Raw genomic sequence first — 16,556 nt, forward strand, 5'->3', positions numbered from 1 at the left:
CTAAAGAAATAAATCTGCTTCAAATTGTACGAGTAAGGATAGGCCTTTCCTGCCAGAAGCAGCCGTTGCTTCCTTGCAGCCAAGTTAGAAATGGTTACCACAGACAAATATTGTATATATTTGTATATATTACATATGTTTGTTATCATTGCTTTGGATAAATGTCAAGGAATTGGGCAAGACATTGGGATTCGTTGAAAAAGAATGAAAAACTAGCAACCCATTAGATTTGTGTGAAATTGAAACAATTTTGCATTAAGAACTTTAAAAACATTCTGTTTGGACTTCCGTGATTGCCTGCCAGATTCAAATTCTAAATCATACGCCAAATCACTACTTACTTGTTAAAGCAATTAATTAATCATCAAAATCAAAAAGCCTTTCTGAAACTTGTTCAGGTCCAGGTTCACTAGTCCATTAGTATCAACTCTAATATCTGGTACAATTTGAAAAGACCATTTTCTAAGCATGTAAACTAGTTTATGCTCATCAGCTGGTATGCTTTTAAAATAAACTTCTACATACTTCATGAAGCGCCAACAGAATGAACTCATGGGCTTGCACTTTGAGTCACTGATAATGAAACAGTTCTGCATTTCAGATTCCTTAGTGCATCTTGTTTTTAACGTCAAACGCTTTGATTGCAAGTGCTATTACATCTTCTCATTTGAATATTTTTGCCAAGAATATTTTCTTTTTAAGTAGAAAAGAAAGCTGTCATGGACTAAATGGAAAGACTGAAAAATGCACAGCTGCAGGACGCCATCCCTCATGCGCCGTACACACTAGAACACGAGAGAGAATATGTAAAAGCTGAGGGCTTTAGTGTCAGGTTTTATTTAGCTTCCACTCAACTGATTATAGTTCACCTTGGAAAAGTCTATACAAATTTAAAATACAACTAGTTGCTTGGTTTAAACCTGAGCAGACAGGGGATTTTGTACTAGAAGAATTTGAAAACTCATTAGCTTTTAGTGCTTTCTCATAAAATAGACTTGTTTATTGAGAAAATGTTAGGCATGACACCATTTTGTAACTTTTGGTTACAATTTTCATTCCTATCATGCTAAAAAAAAGCTATTTCCCTTCATTTTCTCTATTTTCTTCATATCCTTCTCTTTTCATTGAGGATGTAAAGTGGCTTATAAATAGAACAATAAAAATGGAAAAATATCAAGAGGTAGATAAGCTCTTCTAGGGATTCCCTTTCCGCCCACATAATACTCGCATGTGGAAGCTTTCAGCAGGGTTCTAGATCCTGGACCTGACCCACAAATCCCCTTGACACATATTACCATATTTGACACACACAAGAGCCCTGTGAGAAGATGTAGAAATTATACATGATGGGGAACCAGATCCTTCTTAGTGGAAGAACTCATACCTCTGAATATTTACTTTTTCTTTCTAAAAGTCTTTTGTTTTTATTAATATAGGATCAGGGACATGTAAACAAATCATAGAATCCTGTAAGGCTATTAACTATAAATTGGATTTTGAGGTTCTTGGGATCAAAGCACATTGTGAAACCCAATTACATGATTCTTATTTTTAAAAACCAAGAATGTTAAAACTAGAGTGAAACAAAACTTTAGGGGCATAAATTCGAAATTTCCTAATGCGCCTTCACAAATGGGGTCATAGATGTTAGCTTCAACAATATCCCTAAAATAGATAGTCTTAAAGAGAGGGGGCCTGGAAAAGTTTAGCTTAACCTAATGACTTTGTTCTAGGTAGAAAGAAAATACTTTTGAAAACTGAGTATACTTTTCCTCCATACAAACCACTACCCAAGAGTAGGCCAGGTGCTTAATGAAAAACACATCTGGGTTCTAGGAGACTCAAATCACTTTAGAAGTTATAACAAACTTGTTTATCAAGAACAAAGCCCTTTTCTTCATTCTTGCAAAAGCAATGCACCAAACTGGAAACAGTTAAAAGTTTATTTTTTAAGCTAATGTGTCTATGTGCCATATGCCCTGGAACTTTGTTAAATATTTATTTAACATGTACTAGAACATTTGATCTTCCCAATTGCTGATCACAGATAAATCGAAACACAGATTGGCTGAATGGTTATTCTGGCCCAGGGAAACAAAAGTGTAAAGAAAGAGCTGGGATTGGAACCCAGGTAATTGACCTTCTGAGGCCATGTACCTTCCACTCTGCTGACTAAAGTTTCTCTAAAACACTCATTATCAAAGGCACACTTTGGCAAGGAAGAGAACAGAGCATATTTTAGTTTACAAAAACATAGTTTTCAAGGCATAAGAATGCCAAATATATCCTATGTTGAAGGGAAAAAAATCTTGGAAACTTAATACACCCTGCTTTTCTTTTCGGACATGTAGGAAGGATGCCATTTCAGAGAATGAAGTTTCCATCGAAATGGAGAAAAGGTACAAATCAGCTAACAGTGGTCCTCTCTTAATATTTAATTGAAAAGCTTAACATTCTAAACACAAATTTCCAGTGTTTATTAGACAATGTGGTCTACCAGGGACAAACAGGAGTTTGAAGCTTATGCAGGCACTGGTTGGCTTCGTGACATTTAATCTTTCCAATCCTTTCTTGTCTGAGAAAAAGACTGCAGCTTGTTGCAAAGGTTTGAGACAATGTATCAAAAGTGCTGGCTCAGTTGATGCTCAAAACCTGGTTGATGTTGTTGTTACCATGATTACCTGGATATAAGGTATATAATCATATACCTTCTATGACTAATGATAATTTTGTTGTTTGAACTCATTTCATTCAATGAAACTTTATTTACTAACAATTACATTAATATTACGGTAAGCATTACGGGGAAACAAGATGGATAGATATCAAGGCTCTGCTTTCAGGAATTTTCTAATCCAGTAATAAATAACTGTAATAGAGTTGGGAAGCAGTTCAGTTTGGTGGAAGAAAGGACTCAAATAAGGCGAAAATGTGAGATGAGGTTGTGTTGTGGTTGGGGCAAGGTGCAGGTCTTGCGTGCCAGGAGGTGGAGTTCATTTTTAACTTGTCAGGTAAAGCTCTGTGAATAGAAGAGTGACACAAGAAGAAAATCAGAATTTTAATTTAAGGATCTAAATGGAGTGGGAAAAAAACAAGAAAACAAACAAACAACAAAACGGTGGCAGGGAGCCTGGCTAAGGATACGGTCCAGTGCGAGAACGGAATGGACTTGGAACTGCTTTTCCAAGATCAGTGGAAGAGTTGAGCTGATCATTCGCTTTCTCTCTTGGGGTCTATGTGACTCAGGGAAGTGGTTGGCGGAGGTTGAAGGTGTTTTGTGCGGACGTGGAACAGGGAGAAGCGGACTGACTCCCTGGAGGATCAGCCAGCATTCAGTGGCGTCAGACTGCCCAATCCAAGTATACAGACACCCTCGGGCCAGATGTGATCACACAGCTCAAACGGCAAAGAGAAGTAATTCTCTTGTTAGACCCGATTCCTGGGCTTTGGGAACAAAAAGAGAACATTTATTACTCCAAAAAAGCATTTTGATGAAATACCTAATTAGATGCCTGCGCCTAATAACAGTTCAGTAATGCAATGTAACCCTATTATTTTAGAATGATGCTCTATTTAGAATGTTGTATTATTAGTATTAGGATTTATTTTAATCATTAATCTTTTACAGGATAGGAAAGGAAAATAGCATTCCTATCAAATGCTAATGTGTCAGCAATTTGAAAAGATTTCTTGTGACTAAATTAAAAAACATCTTATTAATGTATTATATAATTTCCAGTAAAGAAGCTACATATCTTTTTGTGAGCAGAGAGTGATTATAGACATTGCAGATGTGATTCGGTAAATAAATACAAAAGCATGTAAGTAACATATGTAAGGTTGTTTCACGTATTGTGTCTGACATATAGTAAGTATCCCAAATAATAGGTGTATTATTTTTAAATCCATTTAAATAAACACATTTTCTTCTCCAATTTACATTGGCAAAATTAGCTCATATTTTAACATAAAACTATTTATGCTAAAATAAACTCAGTGTATTGTAAGTCTAGAAATGAGTCATCTAAGTTCATTAAATCAAAGAAAAAACTTTTTCATCTACGGAACAATATATTCAATGATGCTGGCTTTTCAGCAAGATGAAACCCTCACTCATTAACTTCGATTACAGTTACAATACTATATTTATTAAAGAATGGGAATGTGCAGAAAGTACTTATCTATTTTTGGAACATTCTAGGCAACCAAGGTTAAAATGATGAGATTCTTCTTAAACTCATTAAAATAACTAGAAAACTCTCTTTCCTAAGCATCATGAATAATCAAGGCTTACCTAGATTTGAAGGTTTTTTTCATAGCTCTTGGTTCTTCAAAACTTAAGTTCCTTTTTTTTTGATTGGTGGGGGCAGAAAGTGAGAAGATCGGAAAAATTTTAACAGATCATCCTAAAATGTTCTGGAGCTTCCTAAGGCTCTAAAATTAAACAATGCCCATTGTTCTTAATTCTCTTAAATGTGTGTACCTGTGTATTTAAAAAGACATAACAATAAGGCATGAAGTCTATTTACATAAAAATTACAATGTCATTGGAATACTCCATATTTACAATTAAAAGGAAGACTCTTACTGAGAACCGACTAAGAGTGGTTAACAGGTCTCACTGAATTAATTTGCATAATTTTTCTAATTTAGCAAGCTGGGGAGAAATCATCTTAAGTTTCTTATTTCATATAGGTGGTTTTACTCAGATGATAGCAAATGAGTCATTTGATTCCATCAAATGAGGCGAAGTATTAGACACCAAACAGAAAGAGAAAAATTTAAGGGAAAAAAGGTAGGGTGTTTTGAGTTGATTGACTCATCTGTCCCAAATAAATTCCAGTGAAGATGGAACTGAAGCATATGTTGTAAATTCCATCTTCCCTTTTAAAAACCTTTATAGAATTTTCAATATTTACCACTATTTAAAACACCTTTTAATTTATGTCCAATTATATAATTTACTAATTTTAAGGACTCAACAGAGCAGGGAGATGTGTAAACCCAGGGCATTACCTGAGGCACAAACGCTATTTTAAAAAGGAGAAGCCACTTGGCAGAGGTGGTAATCCCTTCCTGGCTGTCATTAGTGAACTTGCGTTTCCCTTCTCTCCCCTCCAGGCACATGGTAAGGTGCATTTCCCTGCTTGCTGGAAATTAGGAGCGGCCATGTGACCAGTTCTGAATACCGTTGTGGCTGCCTGGGTATGTGTCGCTGCTGGCTGGAGCTCGTGTGACACTTGTCAGTGCTCCTTCCCCCTTGCTGTGGTGACCACCAATGCTGCAGATGGTTGAGGCTCCATCAGTGGGGTTCTGGGGTGTGAGCGACAGGAGCAGCGCATGGAGCGCAGTCAGAAATAACCTGTGTTACGTTAAGCCATTGAAGCTTCAGGGTCGTTACCGCTGCGTAATCTTGCCTGTCCTGGCTAATATACCTTCCTTGCCTGGAAGAGACAGAATCCAGGTGATGAGTTTGAAAAAAGATACAGAGATGAAATGTGCTATGTGGCACAGTAAAATTTATTTGTCTTTATGATTTACACATAGTAATTAAACACACAAAAGAACAAACACTGTCAAGATGGCCATATGTAGCTTGGGAAATGACTGGTCCCAGTTCAATCACGCAAATGTTCATTTAGCTTTGAAATGAGTTTTTTTTAATGGTTTTAATCTTTTTTTCAGTCCCCAAGGCTTCCACAGTTCAGTAAAAATGGTTTTGCTATTTTGTTATTGTCAGGCGCATGATGTTTGTCAATTCCCAGTAAATAAATGAAATCAACAAAAAAGTCCTGTGACAACTGAGCACATTATCACAGAAATCTGATGAGCTTATTACAGTTTCACACAGTTTAACTATCAGACCTACACACGAAACACGAAACAATACTAAGAAATTAATTTGTCTTAGGAATTTATTTATTTAAAAATATTTACCACACTTTTTTTTGTGCAAGGGTTCCATTGATTTCTTTGGTTTTAAACATTATAGCTCTGACCTAAATATATATAGTTCTATTTGTACCAAACATTAAAAATTAAAAAGTTAAAATTTCAGGAGGTAAAAATGGAATTATTGCTTCAGTATAAAAAAATGCCTGGCTCACTTGGTTACTACTGCTGTTACTGCTTTGCTCCTTTTGGAAAGCTATCCTGGAAATCAAGGAATGTGCCCCATAGCTCCCTGCTTAAAGTATAATTTGGCTGAACATTATCATCTAGTAATACATCTCTACCTTTACCAAAGCTATTGTGATCTTGTCCTTAAAAAAAAAAAAAAAAAAGTGAAATAGCATAAATAAATAAGTTTACCTAAGGGGATATAATAAATAGGCTACTAGCTAAGAATAAAGAATATTGTAACATAAAGCCCTTCAGTGCTGTACAATCAAACAATAGCTCTGGATATTTAAGGTCTCTAAACACAGCCTTCATTTTATAACACAGTTTTGGTGCTGATATGCAGCTGACAGACACAGGGAAGAATACATTTCTGTTGTTTTCATCATTTAAAAATGGAAAAATAATGGGTATGGTTGTAAATTATGCCTTTTGGGAATTTACCTGGGTGTGTACCACTATCAGTTTTTGATTGTTGCCTAGTTGTAGAGCACAAACTTAAGGGTTAAAAAGAAATAATAATATTAAATTTTTAGTGGTTTCTTGGTCTCCAGAATAGTTATAAAAACAAACAGAGAAGAAATTAGACTCAAAAGTTTTGCTGCCTTCTTTTCTTCGCATCCATTGCGTCCAGAATGGGTTGTCTTTTTGCAGTGTATCTCTGACGAAGCTCTTCTATTTCTCGTTCCATCATGGGGTCCAGAGCTTTTAACCGCATTTGCAGTTCTTCTATACTTAGATTTTTTAACTGGATATAGAAAAAAAAAAAGAAGATATTAATATAGCAAAGTTATCTACAATAGGTTAAAGTCTGAGTTTTGGCATATTTCAGAAATTCTAGGTTATCTTTGAGATATGGTTCAACAATTGAAACAGGAATTCCTTCCCTCACAAACCAAGAAGCCACATCTTGTAGGAACTGCAAGTATTCTGCAACATAATAAAAACCTCTGCTTTTAGGAAAGAGAAAATGAGAAAAATAAGCTCATGAAACACATTTTTTAAAAGGCAGAAAGACATATCCACCACTGCCGACAGCCTTCCAGGGTCTGTTTTGTATACATGCCCGCTCATGGCTCATGCCTCAACGGCTGTGGAGTGCTGTGATAATCACAAAAACCTGCGAGGATCACCCAAGACTGAGACAAGACTCAATACACATTAAAGTTAAGTGTTCTAGCTTGCATTTTAATGAAAGCTTAAATGGTGAGCATTGAGAAGTTAATCAGAAAATTAAATTCTCTAGAATACTTTTATCCTAAGCATTTTGGTAAAACAGGGTTTTTAATTTATGATTCAAAATATTCCAAACCTAACATGGTGTTAAGTTTTGACATGGGCTCAGCCAACTTGAAAAATGAAGTGCCTGTCAAATTTTCACCGTATACATTATAGTTTGGCAATAATGATATGATTGGACTAAATTATATAGTTTAACTATAATAATTTAGTTTGATTACAATGGCTTCTGGGACAACACTGGCACATCCTTTACTGGTTTTCTGTGTAACAGAAGGAAAGAGGCCTCATGTCATGTGTGTATGGGGGATAAAATCTGTTCTATGTAACAGGGTCTATGGCACCCTGAGTTTTACTGCATTTATATGCCAAAACAGCAGAATATGGAATTATGTCCTGGGAAACATATTTTAGGGATGTTGTCTCAGAGCTTAAGTGATGCCCTAAAATACATAACCTAACACTTGTGCTTTTATCTTAACATTAAAGAAAATGTAAAACTCTGTCTTTCAGAATCTGACTGTTAAAGCAATGGTGGCAGGCAGGTAGTTTTTAAAAATGTGTCAAACCACAATGATTTACGGAACGCTATTACATACTCAGTATTTTGGTAGGTACTGTTAAGAAAGCCAACAAGTACTAAACTGTTTCCTTGCCTTAGGAAATTTACAAATTAGTTGCAAGGGAAGGGTAAGATTAGCACCTCTAAACATTTAGGGATTAATACAAAACCCTATACAATTAAGCCCTATTGTTGTGTGTGGTACAGACTGTAGTAAAAGGTTCTTAACTCAAGTCCAGGAATAAGCTTCTCATGTGCAAAATTCTGTATGTTCCTGTGTACACTGTCCTGGGGAGAGCAACCATCGTTTTCATTTGTTGAACGGAGTTCCAACACAAAAGGAAGAACCACACTATAAATTCAACGGAGAGAAGACTCCCTTTGGGGAGCAGGGACTGTGCTGGGCCTTGAATTGAAGGGTGACAGGGCTCTAAGGAGGCCCCACCATGTCGAGAAGGAAGGACTAAGGACACTGGCGGGGCCCTGAAAGCCAGGCAAAGCGGTTTGCAGTTCAGGGAGCCACGATCAGCCCCAGAGCGGGAAACTCACATGACAGTAACCCTGCTTGGTTTTAAAATGCTAGAACGTGCAGCTTATTTTTTGTTTAAAGAAGATAGCTATCTTTGGTTATTTATGAGCCAATCCAGAAAACATTCTCATTACTTTACAGTCACATGTCAATTTTAACTGAAAATAACATTTTTCAGCTTGATCCTCTACTTTACCATACCTGGCCCTAAGTGACTCTTGGTTCCAAAAATCAAATCCATCCTCAACTGAAAAAGATCTGTAACCACTGAAGATACTGAAAAGAATGAGTTACAGATTCTGAAAGAAATTTGGAAGAGGGCTTCCAAAAACGCAGGAATGGCGGTGTTGTGGGGAAGAAGCTCCTGTTTGACGACTGAAGATGAACACCATCACTTCGGTGTATGAGAAGGTCTGCTATGTGTAAAACACGTCCTGTTACTTTTCAGTCATATGTCGACGAAAGAACCGAGCTTATCATACTATACTATTATATACACTTATATATGTGCATAGTATGATATGCTTTCTTCATTAATTTTTAACCATGCATCTGTTCATACAGTCAGTACTGCTCAAATCATTGTGGGGATAAAGAATTAGCCAAGAGGGAACCTTGACACTTTCTGAACTGTGCGAACAGGTGATGGTGAGATGAAGGACACAGACCACACGCAGCCCTGTTTCCCTGCTTGAGACCCAATTCCACGGTCTCTATTTCAGCCTGCCTTTGAAGTTCCATAGAACGCTCATCATTTATAAAACACAACTACATTATACTACACGGATTAGCATTTGAGTCTAGAGTCAAATAATATGCATGAGTTGCATGTCTCTACTCCAGATATTCCAAAAAATATTTAAATTTTAGAGATTGTACTAGGGAAAAATGCCAATAGTTTATAAATATTACATTATAGTAATGAACTGAATTCAGGGAAAGAAGCTACTTAGAAGACAAATTTCCTTCCTCTAATAGACTTTCATATTTTCAATATGTCAAATCTGTGAAAAACAGGTGTGTGATGCTGGAGAACCATTTTATCATACGTGGCATCATTAGGGAATTAGGTGTTTCACAAAAGTAAATTCACGAAGCATCTAAATCTCAGTTCTTTAAGTGATAAAACTTTGTTTTAATCATTTTGAACAGAAAATCTTTATAAAGTATTTTACATAATATACTGATTTCTCAAGCCGAGGACACAGGATCTAAAACAACCTTTCCTTCATGAGTATGAATCATTATTAATATCTACTATTAATCTGTGCCATGTAATAATTTTCTCTTTGATTTTTAGCTTTTTATCTTTATTTGAGGCAAAGCTATCAGTTGCTTTTCATGGCCATGACCATCTCTGAGCATATATCCTCTCTCTACTTAAATTTAAGCTACTGGGAACCAGAAAAGCAATTAAACAATCTTACAAGTCATTTCAAGAGTGAAAGCCTGAGGCTATTTTAGGAAAAATACAGCATGGCTTTAGTATTAAAGCATGTTACACCTGTTGGTAGTTTTTTGTTTTTTGTTTTGTTTTTTTGCTTTTTTAAATTCTGATTTCAGATTTATGGTTGTGTAAGGTTGAGGTTACAGGAAATCTGACTTCCACATAAGGTACATCTATAGCAGTTTTCGGCTGAGCTACCAGAGCACTTCGAAAAATTCACTTGTTAAAATATTTATTGATATTTCTATGGATCACACACTATACAGAGAAGAATAAAACACTCTACCTCCCACAGAGAGCTTGCAATCTAGCTGCCAAGACAGGTCCATGCACAGCTAATTCACTGAAGGATGAGCAGGCTGAGAAGACAGGAAATAGGACATGGGGAGAAAGGAAAGAGCATGAGCAGACAAGTGTAAGGCACACAAATGCTTGGCATCCTTGGAGCTATCGGCTGACTGCTGGGATGTGTGAAGGATCCATGGTGGCAGAGGGTGAGGCAGGAAGGGAAGGGAGGGGGTGCAGATTGCTAAGGGCTTTAAGCATGTTTTACAACTTTGTCGACAAGAAAGAAATGCTGGATAATTCTGAGCATAAATGGTGACATGATCACATATGAATGAGCTTTAGAAAAATACTTTCAATAGCAGGTATAGAAAACAGGTTGCTGGGGGAAAAGGCAGGAAGCAAGACCCATCAGCAGGTTACTTCAACAGTCTGGTGAAAAGATGAGGCTTGACCCAGGAAAGTGGAAGTGGAAGACTGAGAAGGAAAGAAGGAATTGAAAGATTTGAAAGTAGAATTGACTGATTATGAAGGGTCAGGAAGAAGGAAAGATTAAGGATGAGTCTGGCTTCAAGCTTGGGTGGTGAGGCAGTGACTGATATCATTAATTAGGTACAGTAGTTAATGAAGCTTATTTTAGTCCTGCTGAGTTTGAGATATGGGTGAGGCTTCAAGGTAGAGACAACAGACATGGATTGTAATGTGAGGTTTTAGAGCTCAGGTGAGAGATTCAACCTACAGACATAGTCTAAGGGAATCATCAGCATTTTAGATAACATTGAAGCCCTAGATGAGGATAAGGTTATCTAGGAAATGATTTTCTCCCTGATTTTATGACCTATGGTATCCAAAAGCAAATAATCTCCAAACTTCAGCATTTGTCGTCAGAGGCTCTTCTCATTTTGTTAATAGAACAGAAATAATGGTAGATTTCTAAATAACTCTAGATTATGGTATTATCTAGAAAAAGAAAAAGAAAAAAAAGTGAGGTTAACTGGCAGAATTTTGCATGTTTTATACAGTGGGTATGATTTACAGACATGAACTTCTGGCTGGGTTTTGACTTCTGATTAAACCCTAATAACATATATTTAGCACTCTGTTTCTATAGCTATCAAGCCTCCCACAGGCATGAAAATGGTTTGGGAAGGGAAATGTGACAGAAGCAGCTTTTTTGATCTCTTGCAAAACAGTACTGTTCAATATGCCTTAGTAGTAAAAAGACTCACAAGCCATATAAAATTTTATGAAGCCCCATAATGATAAATTTGCCCTATAATATCAATTTTCCTTCACTGAAATTGGATTTCCTGAATATCTTTATAAAAAGGGAAATCATTTCAGAATTGTTATATGTATAGATCAATAGAGCTTGTGGTAAATCAACTTGAATTTATATATTTTTTAATATAAAAAAGAAATGATTCTCTGAGGTTTTTTTTTTTTTTTTTAAGTTGAGGCAACCCCTTGGTTGACCTCACAGCTTGCAAGGACTTTGTCAGCTTACAATCTCTTATTTTTTTATAAAATTATTTTTTTACATCTATAGCACCTGGTCTTCCTAAGTGGTCTCCCATCCAAGTACTAACCAGGCCTGACCCTGCTTAGCTTCTGAGATCAGATGGGATCAGGCATGTTTAGGGTGGCATGGAGCCACCGTTCTTTGTGGAACACAAAGCAGCCATATGCCAAGTGACTAGTTCCAGAATAAACGTGCAGCAAGATAAGAGCCAGACTGCCAAATCTTGGGTGAATTTGTCTGAGTTTAGAATTCGGTTAAGTCAAGTCAGTGAAGAGGATTTTAGAATACGTGTGTGTTGTAATTTTTATTATATATGCAAAAATGTACAGAAATGAACACTCATCTGAAAATGGATTTTGTGTGTTTTAGGCTAATTCTATTTAGTATAATTTAGTACTGAACTTAGTGATAAAACAGGATTTGCACAACAGTGGTTCTTAAATCTTGAGGCCTTAACACTGAAAGAATACTGTAGTTTGACAATCTTTACAAACACTAAGGGCATGTAATTTCATTAAGTGAATAAATGAGCTGACATGCAGTAAAAGAACTTGAATGCAAAGGCAGAAGAAGGAATTTCTTCAAAAACAGTCAAAGAAAAAGAGATGAGTTTCAGAACAATACTGTTTTAATACCTGAGACAGTTTTTCTATTCATAAGAATTTTGCCTTTCTTAGTTATTTGAAATGACAAATATTAGGGGGCTAGACATATTAATAAAGGTAGAGAATAAAATCAATTTCCATAAAAAAGTTTAGACTGATGTCAGGTAAACTGAATCATATGGGCCAGAGAAATATATTTGAGATCTAGGATTTTTAAAGTTATCTGAGATTATCTGAGATTACTAAATAATTTAACGGAAGCATAAGCTATAAAGTTGGGTTATAAGTTAAATCCCACAGAATCTCATTACAAAAGAGAGCCTTATATATACCTGCTCTAACTTCTTTATTTTAGGTGAGGAAATGAGAACTAGCTTGCTCAAAGTTACACTCCTGGTTCATGGCAGAGACATGACCTGACCTCTAGGTCAATGCTTTATTTTCCATTACATCAATGTTTATATTCTTGATCTAGCACTGCTAGAGTTCAAAATGTTAAGTCATCGCAAATAGCAGGTGTGCTGCTGAGAAATTCCCAGAGTCTTCAATCTGATCTGAAAGGGAAAATGGTTTTTAAGCATTCAACTATAAAGGCCACAGTGAAGAGAAAATCTTGCATATGACAATTTTATAGAGTAGTCTTTTAAAAAGAAATAAACTGCAAAAACTCAGCAAAGGTAGACCTGCCATCTTCTTTAAGGTTCAGGCCAATGGGTTGACTGGGTTCTCCCAGCTCTTTAAAAAATTTGTTTAAAACAAGTGAAAGACTTTAAAGAAAACCCCTAAACTTCTTAACAATAATTAGATGGCATAATAATTAGATGTTTGTAAAGTAAACGAAAGAGTCAAACTTTTCAATAGGAGTCAACATTTTTGAAAATTGATTAAGTTTTGATTATGAGTGACAGCTTCAAATATCAGCTCATTTTGTTAACGAGTCTTGGATTACCACATTTCATCCAGGAAGTAAGAGTATAAATATCCAAAAATATATTTCTCAGAATCCCTTAAAAAATCCAAATAAAAGACATACAAATCAATAATTTATTAGCACTTGCATAAAAAAGCATAGAGCAACTAATTCAATGACATGAAAAGTTAAGATGGAAAATGAGATTAAATCAACATACTGATAGTTTTGACAGTTAAAACTTTTAATAATTAGAATTATTTCTGAACTCTATAAGAAGTTTTGAAAGGCTGCTTATTACTAATCAGGAAGAGCTGTCGGTAAAATTAGAACTTTTAAGTTTCTAAATTCTGTCTACTATAAAAACCTAAAATATCACATTCAAGTGATAAGAAAGAATTACTTTCTAAAATAATTTCATCTTAAGAGCTCTAAGGGGAAAACACTTAGATTTGTTATACTAGTTTGTTTTGTCAAAAATAGTCTTAATTACATGGGAGATTTAAAAAAAGCCTTAATCTCAAAAATAGCAGTAACAGGATTATGACGTTTTAAAATGTCTAAATGTGATAACATTTCAAGACTTAATGGGTCCACAGCTGTTAGTATAATCAGTCTGTCAAAATAAACAAGACACCACCACAATGGAGCAAATGGTCTTACATGTTAATGCTAACACAATTAGTCAAATAGTCAATGAAGAAAATCCTGTACGAGGTTTGCTGTGTTTACTGGGAAAACAAACTCTTCTTAGCAACTGTTTAAATAAATCTCACAGATGCTACAGACCCTATTAGTGGCCTGTGATTAAAAAAATATGGATTGCTAATACTGTATCCTGACTCATCTATTTTCCCATCTGCTAGCAATTCTAACAATACGAAATATCAACAGAATGGCTAACAACAATCATTTTCTATGGCAATTTTGATGCTGAATTGCCTATAGCATTTTGTAAGATTTACCAGTGCATGTCTCAGACTGTTTTGAGTTGCTTGTGGCCTGGAGCAACATACTCCTTTTCCCCCAATATTCCATTTTAGCTCAAATTTTTACTGTGCTGAACAGATCTGGTCTGGTTTTACAAAACACTGTTCATGGAGGCTGCCACACTCATATTACTAACAACGAGTGTTTGCAACAAAGTACTGCAAACTCCAGTCAGGTACACTGATTAGTTTAGATGTATATAACTAGGTAAGGAGCTTTCTGCCAATAAGACTGATCAAAAGGAATAATAAGTAGTACTTAAAGTTAAAAAAAAAAATCAAAACATCAATATATTAAGGCATTTCCTGACTTAATTTCTGGCACTGAGAATAATATAAGAGCCCTCAAGTCAACTCAAATGACTATGAAGCCTGCTTAAAGAAAACCTTGCATATACATTTATCATATGCATTTATAAAATTAAGATAGTGATAATTTCTGATACTTACACCATAGAAAGAAAAGCTAAATTCCTCACTATACATTCCTTATAAAATGCTCTTAAAGGCTGCATTAACATTAAATCTACTAGCAGAGCCTTCTTCCAAAGTAGACACTGGATGGAGGATTACATGTAACTCTGTTCTGAGCTGAGTAGCCCCTGTTTTCTGACTGAATTACTGTAAATATTCTGGGATTATAAAAGGAAACTGCCATGAAGCATCTGATTTGGTTGTTAAACATCATCTAGAGTAAATTTAAGACTAAGATTTTATTTCCATTCCAAAGAAAAAGGAGAAAATCATTTCTTGTAGATATCAATGGAAGAAAAGGGGAAAGTGCCAATTAGTGATCATTTACAGTATGTCAAACACTATCCTAGATCCTGTGCATGACGTTGTTTAATCCTAGTGGTCATTAAAACGTCATAGGGTAGACATTACCAACCCGTTTTGCAGGTGCGGACACTCAGGGAGAGTGAGTGATGCCCCCTGGCTCACAGAGTTTAGGCAGGTGCTCAAAGACAATCTCAAACCCACTAACATAGGCCTGGGCTGGAGCCCACTGAGAACTGTCTCTTGGGTTTCCCAAGAGCTACAAAAGCACTTCAAAGCCCAATTATCACACAGAACAGTTAACATATTCTCTATAGATTAAAAATAGAAAACATTGCTTTAAAAAAAATCCCACTTTTCCTCCCAGACTGTACCTAGTGAAGTATTTTATTTAAAAGTTATTAATGTATTTCATTTACAATTGGCCTTATGAAATAAGTGCATATGTGTTAAGTATTTTTCTCTTTAATCAGATCTCTAGCAAAGTAAACACATTTCTACATAGTGCTTTGAAATAAGATGCCATAATTTTATCAATAAAAAGAAATATTCTGTGATGACACCAACAAGATACGTCCCCTAGGCAGACAAGCAAGACTGTGTCCATTCAGACTGTCCTGTAGTTTGCTGCTGTGCTATGGAGCAGATGAGCCACAAGCTGATGAACACCACTACAATTACATTGTCCGGGAGAAATCTGAGCCACCCATGTAAAATAAGGAATGATGACATTTTAATTGCATTCCTCAATGGCGGTTGAACACCCATTCCTTTTATGCTTTTCTGTTTCTAGTAAGCCTGTTAAAAATATCATGGAAAAGTTAATTCATGCATAGCTCTGCCATATTGTAAAGAGCTCTAAAATTCTAGGCCCAGGACAACAAAATTTGAGTAACCTGAAACTAACTAGTAATGAAACCTTTCCAGGTCTGTTAAAGGGGCAAATGAAGAAGTTCTATTAGCTCTCTGACTGACCTCTTATCTCAGTGATTCTGATGAACATTTTTTTATTTTTGTCTAATTTAAAACACTGATAAGGCCACAAAGGAGGGATTAATGATTTAAGTGATTACTTTTCTGTATATACTTTGTTCCCTTAAAAATTAACTGCAGCAGGTCTGCAAACATTTTGTTCAATGCTTTTTTTGTTATGAAAAAACATCAATTCCTGGCCAGGGCCACTGTCTGTGTGGAGTTTGCATGGTTTCCCCGTACCTGCGTGGATTCTCCCTGGGGAGCCCGTTTTCCTCCCACATAATGTGCACTTTGGGTGAGTCAACGTGTCTACACTGTCCCAGCCTCAGTGAGTGTGGGTGTCAGTGTGAGAGGCGCTGCGATGGGAGGGCATCCTGTCCCCTTGGGCGACCCCCGGAGCCCTGGGCGGCTGAGACCGGCTCCGGCCACCTGCAGCTCTGAACTGGAGTCTTTTACTTGTTTTTATTAATCTTCCTTAAATGTATGTATAACTCATATTTATTTCGATGTTTAATATTAGAAGTGTTTTGGGTCTGTATTTAGAAGTTCGTTCATGTTTTTGTGGCCAGAAATATGCCATGTGAATTTAACTCTTG

General features: G+C 36.0%; 1 protein-coding gene and 1 pseudogene across 6 annotated transcripts in view; both read right to left on the reverse strand.

Annotated features, from left to right (window-relative positions):
* Positions 1-5,499: 5,499 nt before the first annotated feature.
* The window catches only part of STK3 (serine/threonine kinase 3), a 275,174-nt gene continuing 264,117 nt past the window's right edge, over positions 5,500-16,556 (reverse strand). For all 6 annotated transcript variants that reach the window (XM_036232892.1, XM_016157839.2, XM_016157837.2 and 3 more), the window contains one exon: positions 5,500-6,868. In XM_036232892.1, coding sequence (XP_036088785.1) covers positions 6,710-6,868 — 159 coding nt within the window. In that variant the 3' untranslated portion in view covers positions 5,500-6,709. The remainder of the gene's footprint in view (positions 6,869-16,556) is intronic.
* Positions 11,723-11,843, reverse strand: LOC118612178 (annotated as a pseudogene).

This window comes from Rousettus aegyptiacus, unplaced genomic scaffold (genome assembly GCF_014176215.1).
Source record: "Rousettus aegyptiacus isolate mRouAeg1 unplaced genomic scaffold, mRouAeg1.p scaffold_m13_p_15, whole genome shotgun sequence".
Lineage (NCBI taxonomy): Eukaryota > Metazoa > Chordata > Mammalia > Chiroptera > Pteropodidae > Rousettus > Rousettus aegyptiacus.